This window comes from Macaca nemestrina, chromosome 7, assembly GCF_043159975.1.
Source record: "Macaca nemestrina isolate mMacNem1 chromosome 7, mMacNem.hap1, whole genome shotgun sequence".
Classification (NCBI taxonomy): domain Eukaryota; kingdom Metazoa; phylum Chordata; class Mammalia; order Primates; family Cercopithecidae; genus Macaca; species Macaca nemestrina.
The window spans coordinates 89,987,754-90,003,453 of NC_092131.1; the positions used below are offsets into that span (position 1 = coordinate 89,987,754).

The 15,700-nt window shown below is 43.4% G+C and overlaps 1 protein-coding gene across 1 annotated transcript in view; it reads left to right on the forward strand.

Annotated features, from left to right (window-relative positions):
• The window catches only part of LOC105499247 (chondroitin sulfate synthase 1), a 74,582-nt gene extending 60,449 nt beyond the window's left edge, over positions 1-14,133 (forward strand). The window contains exon 3 of the mRNA XM_011771759.3: positions 10,857-14,133. Coding sequence (XP_011770061.1) covers positions 10,857-12,449 — 1,593 coding nt within the window. The 3' untranslated portion in view covers positions 12,450-14,133. The remainder of the gene's footprint in view (positions 1-10,856) is intronic.
• Positions 14,134-15,700: the final 1,567 nt, after the last annotated feature.

The window sequence follows — 15,700 nt, forward strand, 5'->3', positions numbered from 1 at the left end:
ATATTATCACCCAAATTCCACAGTTTACAATAGGAGTCACTCTTGGTGTTGAACATTCTGTGGGTTTAAACAAGTTTATAACAAATACCCTCATATATGTATCATACAGATACTGTCCTAAAAATCCTCTGTGCTCTGCCTGTTCATCCCTCCTTCCCCCCAACCCCTGGCAGCCACTCATCTTTTTACTTTCTTCATAGTTTTGCCTTGTTTTGTTTTATAGTGTTACATAGTTGGAATTGTACAATATGTAGCCTTTTCAGTTTGGCTTCTTTTACTTAGTAACGTGCATTTAACTTTCTTCCATATCTTTTCATGATTTGATAGCTTATTTTTTTAAAATGCTGAATAGTATTCCATTATCTGAATGTGCCACAGTTTATTCATTCACCAACTGAAGGACATCTTGGTTGATTCTGAGTTTTGCCAATTATAAATAAAAGTGCTGGAAACACCCATATGCAGATTTTTGTGTGGACACTAACTTTTCAGCTCTTTTGGGTAAATACCAAGGAGCTCACTTGTTGGATCCTGTTAAGAGTATGTTTAGTTTTGTAGGAAACTGCCAAATTGTCTTCCCAAGTGCCTGTACCATTTTGCGTTCTCACCGGCAGTGAGTCAGAGTTCCTCTTGTTCCATGTCTTCACCAGCATTTCGCATCAGTCCTCTCAGCCGTTCTAACAGGTGTATAGTGGCATCTCATTGTTGTTTCGATTTGCATCTCCCTGATAACATATGATGACTTTTCACATGCTTTTTTTGCCATCTGTATAACTTTGGCAAGGTGGTGGTTAAAGCCTTTGGCTACTTTTTAATTGGATTGTTTTTGTATTTTTGAGTTTAGAAGTTCTTTGTATATTTTAGATAAGTCTTACAAGTCTGTGAATTTCTCTCAGTCTGTGACTTGTCTTCTCATTCTCTTGGCAGTGTCTTTTGCAGAGCAGAAATTTTTAACTTTAATTAAGTCCAGTTTATCAATTCTTACATGGAGTGTGTCTTTGGTGGTGTGTCTAGAAAGTCATCACCAAACCCAAGGTCATCTAGATTTTCTCCTCTGTTTTCTTTAGGAGTTTTGTAGTTTTGCCTTTTGCATTTAGGCCTGTGATCCTGTGAAGGGTAAAGTCTGTGTCTCGTTTCATCTTCCTGCATTTGGACGTCCAGTTGTTCCAGCCCCAAGGGTTGAAAAGCCTCTCTCTTCTCCGAGGGATTGCTTTTGTTGGTTGCCTATGCTTTGAAAACTGTCCGTATTCCTTCCCTGGGAATTTGACACTATGGAATTTAAAGCTTTACTAGCTTCCCTTCCCCACCCACCCTTCCCCCAAAAAACAAACTCACTCCCTTTTCTTCCCTCAGTCCCCTCTCTAGTGTTTTTCTTACCCTCTTTTGTGAAAGAAAACTTTCAGAATGGTGCCTTTGTGAGGTAGGTGTGAAGTGAGAGTCCCCCCTCAGACTTCATATGAACTGGAGATGGCAGACGTGGAGTCTTCAGCCTCATAGGGGTCGTGCTCAAAACCTAGGGTCCAAACCTGTGGCATTTAACCCCCACCCCACTCAACACCGTGTAAACGACAGAAACACTGACAGTTCTGAGTGTAATGCATGACCCAAAGCTGGGTTAGACACTCCGGGGCTTCTAGAGCAGTTGCTCTACTTTAGAGGACTCAAGTGGTGGAGCCAAGCTACAGGAGCCCTTGCTCCCTGCGCTGGCCTGCCCCCTGCCCACAGTGCCACTGTGCTGTCCCCACTCACCAGGCCTCCACTATCCCAGCGCTGCTTCAGTTTTTAGGTGGTGGTGGTGGTTGGTTTTTTTTTTTTTTTTTTTTTAAGTAAGATACTACTTCATTAAATGCTATGCGTTAACACAGCGTTGAATATCTTTATGTCGAATAAGATTCTACAAAAAGTCAGGTGTAGATGAAAAAATATCCTAAAAGGAAATGAATCTGTAGGTCATGTTTGACCCACAGATATATTTTGGCTTATATTTCTTTTTTCTCTCTTTTCCTTTTCTCTGTCCCTTTCCCTTTCTCTCTCACTTGAACTGGTTGCCAGCACTTCAGTTAGACTTGACACAGAACAGCTGGATTTCTAGCTTCCCTTTAAATCTGGCTGCACTAGGCCTGTGTGGCATGTCCTGGTCCCCCCGAGCTCCATCCCTTCTGGCTTACATCTGCCTAGTCCCTGTAAGTTTGTATTTAATTTTATTTTTGATTTAGTTTGTGCTTTGGCAATCTCCTAGACTAGAGCTTACATCACATTCTCACATAGAGATATGTTGGGTCATGGGTGACGTTGGTGTGTGGTCCATGTTGACTGGAGTGGAGAGGGCGCTGAGAGGAGCACTGGTACTTGGGTGAGCCAGGTTTTAGAAACACCTTTGGAGAGAAGCCTGTTAGCTGCTTCGTGGCAGGCCCGGGCTGGGACTGTTAACGCCACGCTCGCCTGCTCTATCTTGTGTTCACACTTGTTTCGTCTTTGTACGTGACGTGGGCTTTCACTGCCTGGTACAGCGCCTTTCACAGGAGTGTTCGGTAAATATTGAGTGCCACATGTGCACAGGGCTTTATCCATTTAAAGATAGTTCTGCATGTATTTATCCTGCATAATGCTGCCACGTTTGCCACTTTTTTTGTTAAGGTGATGCCTGTTGCACTCAACTGATTGCACCAGATCAGATGTTTGTGAAGGGAGGAAATGGGAGTTTAGATAGTTTTCTGACTGCAGATAAGGGTCTCCTACCACAGTCTCTGCTGATTATTTAGACCACGGAATGTTCACTTGCAAAATCTATTGTTTCAGTTTTATCACTTTACTTATAGTCTTATGCAGAAGCTTTAAATTACTATCAACAGCTTTTGTTTTTACTTTACTAAGCTTAATTCTCAATTATTTTGAAATGAGTCAGGCTTCTCTAAAAGGTGTTTAGGTTTCAGAATTAGTCACTAACCATTCAGGACTCATTCATATAATTCTCTCTTTTTTTAACTACTAAAGTCTCAGCTTAATTTCCATGACAATTTTAGTTTTTTGAATGGAGTCTTTAAAATACTAAGAACCTAATCCTTGAACTTAATTAGATGAAAATTGGCAAAGCCTACCCAAAACTAATTAGGAAAGACCTAGTAGGGACAGTAGGGTAACCATATGTCCTGAGAGTCTGGGACAGGCCCAGTTTATGCTGGTGGTCTTGGCCTAATTATTAACAGACCCACTCTTTCATTTCAAAAGATCCTGCTTGGGACAGTAAATTACCTGTAAAACCTACCTAGAAGCGTATGAGAATGTAATTTAAATGTTTAAAAACTTGTGACTCTGGCTACCAGCAGTTACGGTCTCTTGACATTTAGACAACGGTTACTTTCTTTGAACCACTTTCGGGACAAAAGGGTAAGAAAACCACTTCTCTGTAATGAATGGAAACACTGCCTAGGTCCGAATGGGAAGTTGCTGCTCTGCAGCAATGATGGTCTGTAGCTGAAGCTGAACTGTGTATGTGCTTAAGGACAGTCATGTAAACAGTTAACAGGAAGAGCGAGGACTTAATGAGAATGTTGGCTCTCCTTGCAGAGAACAAGAAGGACATTTGCTAATGAAGACTGTGGAAGGTATTTGTTAACCAAAGATTAGATATGGGTAGTTGATGGTTATTCCCAGCTGGGCTAGAAGTTCCTGGGAATAGCGTGACCTTGGTATTAGCCCCTCTCAGATTTACTGGAGAATGACGCAGGGCCCTGAAACATCTCACAGGAAGGGAGATGGCTTTGCTGGAGTTGAAGGATATGGAGGCACTTTTTATAACAAAGATTAAGGGTTGTTTCATGGACAATGGAAATTGAATGAAGTCATCAGTGCTATTGTAAGCATCTTAAGAAGGTTTCTTTACTGAGTTTTTTTTTTAAGCAAGGAATACTCTAGTGATTATTAAATTAACCTGTCTATATTGACTTGTGTTTTCTTCTGCAGTACTTCTTTCTGTTTTATAATATTCTTCTAAGTGATGTGCCAAATTATAGATTATTGAAATACTTTATGATAATAAAATCCTCTTAAATTTTGAATTTGGTTCTATTCCAAATATTCTGGGGTGTTTTGTTTTGTTTTGTTTTTTGAGATAAAGTCCTGCTCTGTTGCCCAGGCTGGAGTGCAGTAGTGCCATCTCGGCTCACTGCAGCCTCCACTTCCCAGATTCAAGCAATTCTCCCACCTCAGCCTCCTGAGTAGCTGGGATTACAGGCACACGCAACCACGCCTGGCTAATTTTTGTAATTTTAGTAGAAACAGTGTTTCACCACATTGGCCAGGCTTGTCTCAAACTCCTGACCTCAAGTGATCCACCTGCCTCAGCCTCCCAAAGTGCTGGGATTACAGGCATGAGCCACTGGCCCAGTCCAAAATATTCTTTATAACAAAAATGTCATTACATATTTGTTATTCCTGGAGTTACTAAAATGAACTGTTAAGAATCTCATATTCTTGACTAATTTTATAGAAGAGTTGGAGATTTATTTTCACAGAATAGAAACAGTTAATAGGGATGTGTTATTATCCTTTAATGCTTCAAATATAGTTTTAGTCAATGAAGATATTGCTGCAGCTTCAGCCATATCAAGAGTGAGTGGGCAGAAGAACGTCAGAGCTGGGCTTTGAGGATTTGTGGCTTGTTCTGACATGGTCACATAAGATCTTTGAATTCTTTACCTTGATAGATCCTCTGTCTAGTACAGTGCAGTCACTTTTTTGTGGGTTTTTTTGGGGGGTTTTTGGTGGTTGTTGTTGTTGTTGTTGTTTGAGACAGGGTCTTGCTCTGTCACCTAGGCTGGAGTGCAGTAGTGCGATCATGGGTCACTGCAGCCTCAACCTCCCAGGCTCATGATCCTCCCTGCTCAGCCTCCTGAGTAACTGGGACCAGAGGCATGTGCCACCACGTCTGGCTAATTTTTAAATTATTTGTAGAGACATGATTTCACCATTTTGCCCACACTCATCTTGAATCCCTGGGCTCAAGCAGTCCTCCCGCCTCAGCCCCACAAAGTGCTGAGGTTATAGGCGTGAGCCACCCTGCCCAGCCCAGTCATTTTATAAATGAGAAAACTTGAGACTTGACCGATTCAAGTAGCTTGTCCAAGGTCTTACAGCTTTATTCTTGAAATAGTTATATTCCAAACTTTCTTCCAGAGAAATAGTAGCTTTATTTCTGTTACAAGAAAATTGCGATTTAGTCATGTGACTATACATTTTATTTATTTTTTTTTTTGAGACAGGGTCTCACTTTGTCACCCAGGCTGCAGTGCAGTGGCACGATCTCGGCTCATTGCAACCTCCGCCTCCCAGACTCAAGTGATTCCCCCACCTCAGCCTCCCAAGTAGCTGAGACCACAGGCATGTGCCACCACCCCTGGCTAATTTTTTTTTTTTTTTTTTTTTTGGCAGAGACAGGGTTTCACCATGTTGCCCAGACTGGTGTGGAACTCCTGAGCTCTCAAATAATACACCCCGCCTCAGCCTCCCGAATTGCTGGGATTACAGGCGTGAGCCACCATGCCTGACCTGACCATACTACTTAAGGGTCAGGGATTTCAACAATTTCCTGTTGAATGCAGGAAATTGCCTGGAGCTCAGTAATTAAATGTTACCTGCATCTTTCTTTCTTAATAGCATTCCAGTGGTGAGCAGTGACGTAGCCCATAATATGAGGGAAAACCCATAATATGAGGGAAAGCGGGAAGATGGTTAGAGATGTAGGTATTAAACGCTTAATGACCACCATTTCTCACTGATGTGCCTAAGAGCAAAATGATTCAGTTTCATCTCACCTATAGCATGCCTCTTAAATAGGCATCCTCAAAGAAAAATAAAAGGTAGGAAGTAGGGAAAACCCAAATCACAGCAGAGAAACTGGAAACTTGGTGAGGTTAAAAAAAAAAAAAAAAAAAAAACAAAACAAGATATTTCAAGGAGAACCTTGCAGGGTATTCCAAAGTTCAATACAGATGGCCGCAGTGCCACAGAGGCAAAGATTCCATCCAGAAGCACTGAGATCTCTTGATGTGGTCACATGGGAGGGGCACCTGGGAAGGATGGGAAGGGTGATAGAGGGTGCTTCATGGGGGGCGTTCACACTCAGAGCAAGGCCTGGCCTGGAGGCCCCATGGCCCTGGAGCCTGGTGGGGTGGATCCGAGCTTCTCTAGGTTTTCCTTCCTGCTCCATTCAGAAATCACAGATGATGTATGGATTTCTTTCCTAACCTGGCTTTAATATCTCATTGACATTTTTGCTTTGAATTATACTTCACATTTCCTGTTCTTAAAGAGCTCTAAAGACAGCATATTTGATTTCTGCCTCTCCCTCTCCCATTCCACACACTGAGGGTAACAAGAAAATGTTTCCCTACCTCTACACCAAAGCCATTTACAAGGCTTTGTACAGAAATTGGCTGAAGGGCACCATCCGAAGCCCATTTGGGCAGGTCTTGGTTAAGGTGGAGGTGTTTGTCCCTAGCTGTGACAGAGTGTCTGCTCACCTGTTGCTTAAACCTGCATCAACCTCTTTTAGAATGTGAGCTATTTCCTTGACGTCAGTTTAGATTTTTTTTAAAGATCATTACAGGTATGTGTTCTACCCAGTCTGTCAGGTAGGAACTTCTTTGTCTGAATTGTTTATGTATCGTAGCAACATTAATAAATGTAATAAATTAATGAAAGTAAATCCTCTGGGACAGAGCAGGGGCCACCAGGCAGTCTGGGCATAGACTTGGCTTTATTTTATGTTCACTTTGTCTCAGGTGCTCCCTCCTCCAAGCATATGTGCATGCGCACCACTCACACACACCTTTTAATCTTATAACAGATTTCTTCATTAAAAAAAGAAAATGGTCCGGCTTGGTGGCTCACGTCTGTAATCCCAGGACTTTGGGAGGCTGAGGCAAGCAGATTGCTTGAACCCAGGAGTTCAAGACCAGCCTGGGCAACCTGGTGAAACCCCGTCTCTACAAAAAAATACAAAAATTAGCTGTATGTGGTGGTGCATGCCTGTAGTTCCAGCTCCCTGGGAGGTGGAGGTTGCAGTGAGCTGAGATCACACCACTGTACTCCAGCCTGGGTGACAGAAGGAGACCCTGTCTCAAAAAAAAAAAGATATATATAACACATTTATTTCAAACTTTTAGAGTTTAGCCAGAAGGTACTTACAGCACCTTTTCACTGTTGTTTAAAACCCTCAGTCTGTTTTACAGCTTCTAGCAGCCTGTTAGTCAATACTTTTCTCCATGTTTACCCCCTTAGCACACACACTCTGTGAAAGTAACGACCATAGGCAGCTTCTAAAACGTTTTGAGAAATGGATTCCTGAAAATGTGTGGGGATGTGGTGTCCTAGTGGGTCTGTGAGAAGTAATCAGTCATGTAGAGGCCTCCCATGGGGACCGGCCCTCCCTGTGTGGGGTGTGGACAGCCAGGAATAAAGTGTGCAGTTGTATTTGGTCTAGGGAGTAAAAACAGGTGACCACTACATCATCTCTCCAGAGTAGTATATATGTTCTCTTTAAATATGCTACTGATTTTTGCATTTTAAAACACATCCTGGTCAGAGGAGCCCAGCCTTGTCCTTGTATGCTTTTTACCATGTATAAGATACCGTGTCTGTCCTCATCGGCTGTTTCCTTCTGTATTGATGTCATTCAACAATCTCTCCATACTTGCTCTGCTTAAAGACCTCACTTGTTATGAACTCGATGTATCAAGCACTGAATTGGACTCTGGAGATGGAGGCAGTGAGCACCCATGCCCTCCCCTGGTTGCATATGTTCCTGCAGCTGCCGCAGGGCTGTCCGTGTGGTACCTCCTTGCACGGTCATTCTGGCCCATGCATCTTGTTTCCTGGATCCTGTCATCTTCTTTACAGGTTTCTTTCCTTGCTTTAGAGGAACACATCCTTTAATAACTTCCTGGGAAGGAAGGAATGCAAGGTAAAATTGAGTCCTGAGTATCTGAACATCTTTCCCTCTACTCACTTGATGGATAGTTTGGGAAGAGAATTCTACACTGAGAATAATTTTCCACTCCTCCCACTTTTGAAGGCATTGTTGTTCTTCAGCTTCCGGTGGCGTTATCTGTGTCCGGTGCCATTTCCATTTCTGATTATTTGTATATGCCCTTTTTCCTCCTCTTGGGAACTTTTTAGATTGCTTTATCCTGTAGTTTTTATACTGGATACTTTTACACTGTACTTTTTATACTGGATACCTAGAGTTTAACCCAGGCACCTGACTCCCTTAATTCTGGATCCATTTTTTATATTGTCGTTTTCCCTCCTATGTGCTTTTTGTTCCTAGAATGATTACTTTTCTCTCCTGTTGTCTTTTTTTTATCGTTAATGATCTTCTAGGGATTTCTTCAATTTTATCTTCAAACTCTACTCCTTTGTTTCACTGTTTTGTGTTTGGTTTCGAGGGTTTTTTCCTCTGATTTTTCATGTTTATAGTTTTCTGTTTTGGTTGCATGGATGCACTATCTTCCCTTTGACTATACTGTAGCTTTTCGTTGTTGTTTTTGAGTTTTTCTTCTGTTCACTGCGTTGTTTCTGTTCCACCAAGGTTTTTTGCTTTTGTTTTGTTTCCATCATTCCCATTTGGAACCCTTTTTCAGCTGCCTGATGATTCTTGACTGTTGATTCTCATTTAAGAGTGAAGCATTGAGAAGCTGACCAGAAGCTGTGTAGCTGAGGTTTTTAAAACTAGTGTCTTTGCTGTAACGATCCAGCTTTTTGGTTGATGTTTTTGTTGGCAGACTCTAGGTATCTATGGTATCCAGAAAAGACTTCTGGACCTGGGCTTGCAGTGGTGCAGGCCTGTGGCAGTCCCTGAACAAGGTACCAATAGCTGCTTCAAGGTTTTAGAGCCTGCAACAAATCTTTCTAAACCTTTCTTCTCTTTGAGTCCTCATACTACATTTGCCACCTTATAGCCCTGCTGTTTGTACCCAAGAATCAGCCCAGCTGGAAAGTGAACAGTAAGGATGCTTTGGGCAGGAAGTTGATAAGGCTTCTTTTGTTGTGACCCACAGAAGAAGCAAAGTAAAAAAAAAAATAAGTTAACGTGGTTAATCCAAGCCTAGTGGCAGGGCCTATATCTTCATGTTGTTTGTATCTGGCCCGCCCATCCAGGACTTGAAGGAATTCTGGCGCCAGTTGCTTACTGCCTTCTCTCAGCAAGCCCCAGGTTATTTCTTTGCTTCAGTTTACTTAAAACAAGAGTTTGAGATTTGCTTTCCTGTAGTTGATAGTAAAGTTGAGAGTAGGTAGCAGAAGAGGCATGTAAAATTCCATATAAAGTGTGCCCTGTGTGCTGCATGGGGGTCAGAGTTGGAGTTTCTCCTCCTATCCTAGGGAGGCCCTGCTTCCCACCCCTGTAGAAAACCTGACCACCTTTTCTAATTAATTGTACAGTGTGGCAGGGATTTCAGTGGTAAGTCCATGTGTGCACCTCCCATGTGGGAAGCATAAGCAGTGTGGGAAGGAAAGTTGGAAACAGCGGCGGCACTTTGGAGAACCTGTAATTCTGCTCTAATTCTTGCTCTAAGACCAGACTCACAGGTGTCCAGGAGGTAAAGGTCAGCACTCTTCGGACCCCAGCTCTGTGTGGGGCCTGGCAGGCATGCCGGCTCCCTGTTTTCTTTTTACTTTATGAGAAAAAGAAATAAGGTATTAAAGTGCCAATTTATATTTCTCTACTATTATGGTAGTTGCAGTGGCTCAGGAAGGCAAATAAACCAGTCCGCCAGAATCCGCATCATCCCTTATCAAGAGTTAGTGTTTAACAGTATGAACAAAAAACCACCATGAACTTGAAACAGGACTAATTTACCGGATACCAACATCAAATGCTTTCACTGAACATTTTTTGCAAACTATTATTCTACCTTCCAACAGGCTTTGTAAAAACGTTCATCTCCTTGCTCAGATGTACTGAGGCATCAGGCACATTCCCTTCCTAACTTGAGGGAACCCATTTTGGCTGATGGCCCATAAGCTTATGGTGTCCCAAAACCTGCGCCACGGGGCGGAGGCAGAGTTGGTGGAATAGTGAGCCCTGTGCATCCTACCTGTTTCCCATTTGCCAGCATTTTCTGAGCCCCCAGGCTCCAAGCTCTGTGCTTGTGCCAGAGACCCCATGCTGAGCAAGCAGGCCCGCTCCTGCCTCCACAGAAGCCCTGGGAGAGGGGCACCTTCCTCGTACACAGGGAGGCCAGCAGCGTGAAGAGGGTTTTCAGTGCTTCCTTCCAGAGACTTCACAGAGCCTTGTTTCATCCTGACAGCGTCCTTGCAGGGCCAGGCCTCCTCCTGCCCTGATTGGCTTTCCTTTCCCTTAGCTCCCTGGAAGAAGGGTAACCGTTCACTCAGGTTGTTTGCCTGGAGTTCTTCTGGCTCTCAGGAGGAAGTTTATTCCCATAGATAGAAGCCGCAGAGTCTGCTGTTCAGGTCTTCAGCCAGGGACGCATGACTCTGTGGGCCCCTTTCACAGGCATAGTGGGACGGGGGTGGCATTATCTTTCAGGCATGCTCATGTGGTGGCACCGTGATCTCAATTTTATACCTTTTCATTATGGGACAACTTTTTCATCACTCTGTTTGCCTGTAAAATTATATTGGCCAACTTTGGCTATTAACCCTTATTTTCTTAAGCAGTTTCTATGTATGAATTCTTCTAACCACATTGGGCTGCTGTTGACTGGGCCTTATCTAGGGCCTTTTGTGTGCTGTGGTCCATTCAGAAACATTTCTAATATTTGCGTTTTCTTTAGCATGTGCTGGCACTCAATCATAGAATACTAAATTTGTGATCTCTTTTTTTCCCGTAACAGATGCAGCAGCTTTTTTATGAGAATTATGAACAGAACAAAAAGGGGTACATTAGAGATCTCCATAACAGTAAAATTCACCAAGCTATCACATTACACCCCAACAAAAACCCACCCTACCAGTACAGGCTCCACAGCTACATGCTCAGCCGCAAGATCGCCGAGCTCCGCCATCGCACAATACAGCTGCACCGCGAGATTGTCCTGATGAGCAAATACAGCAACACAGAAATTCATAAAGAGGACCTCCAGCTGGGAATCCCGCCCTCCTTCATGAGGTTTCAGCCCCGCCAGCGAGAGGAGATTCTGGAATGGGAGTTTCTGACTGGAAAATACTTGTATTCGGCAGTTGACGGCCAGCCCCCTCGAAGAGGAATGGATTCCGCTCAGAGGGAAGCCTTGGACGACATTGTCATGCAGGTCATGGAGATGATCAATGCCAACGCCAAGACCAGAGGGCGCATCATTGACTTCAAGGAGATCCAGTACGGCTACCGCCGGGTGAACCCCATGTACGGGGCTGAGTACATCCTGGACCTGCTGCTTCTGTACAAAAAGCACAAAGGGAAGAAAATGACAGTCCCTGTGAGAAGGCATGCGTATTTACAGCAGACTTTCAGCAAGATCCAGTTTGTGGAGCATGAGGAGCTGGATGCACAGGAGTTGGCCAAGAGAATCAATCAGGAATCTGGATCCTTGTCCTTTCTCTCAAACTCCCTGAAGAAGCTTGTCCCCTTTCAGCTCCCTGGGTCGAAGAATGAGCACAAAGAACCCAAAGATAAAAAGATAAACATACTGATTCCTTTGTCTGGGCGTTTCGACATGTTTGTGAGATTTATGGGAAACTTTGAGAAGACGTGTCTTATCCCCAATCAGAACGTCAAGCTCGTGGTTCTGCTTTTCAATTCTGACTCCAACCCTGACAAGGCCAAACAAGTTGAACTGATGAGAGATTACCGCATTAAGTATCCTAAAGCCGACATGCAGATTTTGCCTGTGTCTGGAGAGTTTTCAAGAGCCCTGGCCCTGGAGGTAGGATCTTCCCAGTTTAGCAATGAATCTTTGCTCTTCTTCTGCGACGTCGACCTCGTATTTACTACAGAATTCCTTCAGCGATGTCGAGCAAATACAGTTCTGGGCCAACAAATATATTTTCCAATCATCTTCAGCCAGTATGACCCAAAGATTGTTTATAGTGGGAAAGTTCCCAGTGACAACCATTTTGCCTTTACTCAGAAAACTGGCTTCTGGAGAAACTATGGGTTTGGCATCACGTGTATTTATAAGGGAGATCTTGTCCGAGCGGGCGGCTTTGATGTTTCCATCCAAGGCTGGGGGCTGGAGGATGTGGACCTTTTCAACAAGGTTGTCCAGGCAGGTTTGAAGACGTTTAGGAGCCAAGAAGTAGGAGTAGTCCACGTCCACCATCCTGTCTTTTGTGATCCCAATCTTGACCCCAAACAGTACAAAATGTGCTTGGGGTCCAAAGCATCGACCTATGGGTCCACACAGCAGCTGGCTGAGATGTGGCTAGAAAAAAATGATCCAAGTTACAGTAAAAGCAGCAATAATAATGGCTCAGTGAGGACAGCCTAATGTCCAGCATTGCTGGAAAAGACATTTTTAATTATCTAATTTATTTTTCAAAAATTTTTTGTATGATCAGTTTTTGAAGTCCGTATACAAGGATATATTTTACAAGTGGTTTTCTTACATAGGACTCCTTTAAGATTGAGCTTTCTGAACAAGAATGTGATCAATGTTTGCCTTTGAACACATCTTCTTGCTGAACATTATGTAGCAGACCTGCTTAACTCTGACTTGAAATGTACCTGGTGAACAAAACTTTTTTAAAGAAATGTTTTCTTTTGAGACCCTTTCGCCAGTCCTATGGCAGAAAACGTGAACATTCCTGCAAAGTATTATTGTAACAAAACACTGTAACTCTGGTAAATGTTCTGTTGTGATTGTTAACATTCCACAGATTCTACCTTTTGTTTTTTGTTTTTTGGTTTTTTTTTTACAATTGTTTTAAAGCCATTTCATGTTCCAGTTGTAAGATAAGGAAATGTGATAATAGCTGTTTCATCATTGTCTTCGGGAGAGCTTTCCAGAGTTGATCATTTCCCCTCAATGGTACTCTGCTCAGCATGGCCACGTAGGTTTTTGGGTTTTTGTTTGGTTGGTTGGTTGTTTTATTTTATTTTTTATTTTTATTTTTTTGAGACAGAGTCTCGGTCTGTCTCCCAGGCTGGAGTGCAGTGGCACAATCTCGGCTCACTTTAACCTCCACCTCCCTGGTTCAAGCAATTCCTCTGCCTCTGCCTCCCGAGTAGCTGGGATTACAGGCACATACCACCACGCCCAGCTAACTTTTTTGTATTTTCAGTAGACACGGGGTTTCACCATGTTAGCCATACTGGTCACGAACTCCTGACCTCTGGCAGTCCACCCACCTGGGCCTCCCACAGTGCTAGGGGTGAGCCACCACGCCCAGCTGGCCACGTAGGTTTTAAAATAAGGGGCATAAAGAAAGCACAGTGAGATATGTGGCCGTTCTCGTGGTAGTTCATTTGGCCTAAATGGACCTGGCATGAAATTTCAAGAAGGATTTGGCATTTTCTCTTCTTGACCCTTCTCTTTAAAGGGTATAATATTAATGTTTAAAATGACAAAGATGAATTATTACAATAAATCTGATGATGTACACAAACTGAAACACACACATACCCCCTAATGAAAACATTGGGGAAAAATGTATTTGGTTTTGTTCCTTTCATCCTGTCTGTGTTATGTGGGTGGAGATGGTTTTCATTCTTTCATTACTGTTTTGTTTGATCCTTTATATCTGAAATACCTTTAATTTATTTAATATCTGTTGTTCAGAGCTCTGCCATTTCTTAAGTACCTGTTAGTATTATTTATGTGTATCAGGAGTGTGTTTAGTCTTTTATTTGCAGTAAACCGATCTCCAAAGATTTCCTTTTGGAAACGATTTTTCCTCTCCTTAATTTTTATATTCCTTACTGTTTTACTAAATATTAAGTGTTCTTTGACAATTTTGGTGCTTATGTGTTTTGGGGACAAAAGTGAAATCAATCTGTTATTATACCAGAAAGTTAGTTTTTTAAACTCTCAGATCAAATGTGCCTTAATAAATTTTTTTTTTCATTTAGATTTCAAACAGTGATAGACTTGCCATTTTAATACACATCATTGGAGATCTGCGTATTTGTAAATAGCCTGATGCTCATTTGGAAAAATAAACCAGTGAACAATATTTTTCTATTGTACTTTTCAGAACCATTTTGTCTCATTATTCCTGTTTTAGCTGAAGAGTTGTATTACATTTGGAGAGTAAAAAACTTAAACACGATTCATAAAGTTTTTCAAGTTATTTGAGGGAAATACTTATGTGGACTGCAGTTTGGGAGTGAAACGAAACCCAGATTCAAGTGCTTCCTTCTGTTTTTTCCTCGAATGAGCTCGTCCTTTGTTTGTTCCTCATCAACTCACTGACTCCATGTTCTCCAAAACAAAGGTCTTCAAACCAGGCCCAGGCCCCATCTGGCTCCTTGATAGAAATGTCCCCTCCTAGGCCCCACAGAATCTGCATTTTAACAAGTGCCCCGCGTGGTGCTGCGGCACAATTCGGGGTTCCGGGATCAATCTAGCTAGAGGATAAATCAGCACAGTTGCAGTATAACCCAAGAATCAAAAGAAGTGAGATGTTTGATGCCAAGGTAGCAAGCTGGTGTGGACAAGCATTGCCCCCAGGACAGGTATATTTACAGTGTAATGACAGTTAAGTCCCAGCATAATGACATTGCACTCACAGAAAGAATTGCCGTAATTCAGCCTAATTGCCATTTACTCTGTGGGAGTGTTTAGTTTTTTCTTGGAGAAAAAGCAGAGACATTTTTATTCTTCGGTAAGGAAGAGCGTAATAATGCACCTTAATGACAAAGTATTATAAATTCTTTCCTATTTACCATAGTAACAGACGGGGGGGATTTGGGGATGTGGTTGAGTGACACGTTTGAGTGTTCATCCAGCATTTCGGTGACCCTTGGTTAAACCTGCCATTTCCTTCCCTGCTCCCACTCCTGATCAGGTCTGTCCCTCTTCCCGATGGCGGTGTTGGTGTTCATGGAAGCACTGCCGCCTTTCCAGGCTCGGTTTCCAGAAACGCGGTGGGACCCCTCCCCTGGCTCCCCATCCTGGCAGTGGTGTGCCTGCACTCTGCATGCTGGCCTCCAGGTTCCACTCGCTTCTCGGTCACCTGGTGCTCTTTTGCCCAGAGGGTAAACTCAACAGTTCCACTGGCACCTGGGTCCTCCTTAGCCTGGCTACTGTCCCTGCATCTCTCATCCCCCATTCTACAGGGCACCTCCTCCAGCCACTGGGCCCTATGACTGTGGGGCCTCCTTGTCTGTGGCCCTGGCGCACACTTCCCTCCATCTGGACAACCTGACTCCCCAGGACGCAACTGAAACACCCCACTGTCCACTCTGCTGCCACCCGGGACCCTTCTGTGGGATATGACAACAGCTGGACCTCCTGTGACCATGTGGCAGTGTCTCCCTCACTAGAGCCCCTCAAGGAGGCCTGGGGCTCTTGTTCCTGCCAGTCCGCTGGCATGTTGGGAACCACACTGCCCTACTCTCTCAGTGCCCTCTCCACGTGTGCCTCCTGCCAAAGGCATGCCCTCCTGTCCTCCGCAGTGAGCCCTCATGCCATTGCACAGTCTGAGACCTGCGGCCCCTAGTGGGCCTGGAAATAATTCCTACCCCCTGAAACTCAGGAAGCTTCCTACTTTACCCTTTCACTGTTGCTTCCTGTCGACT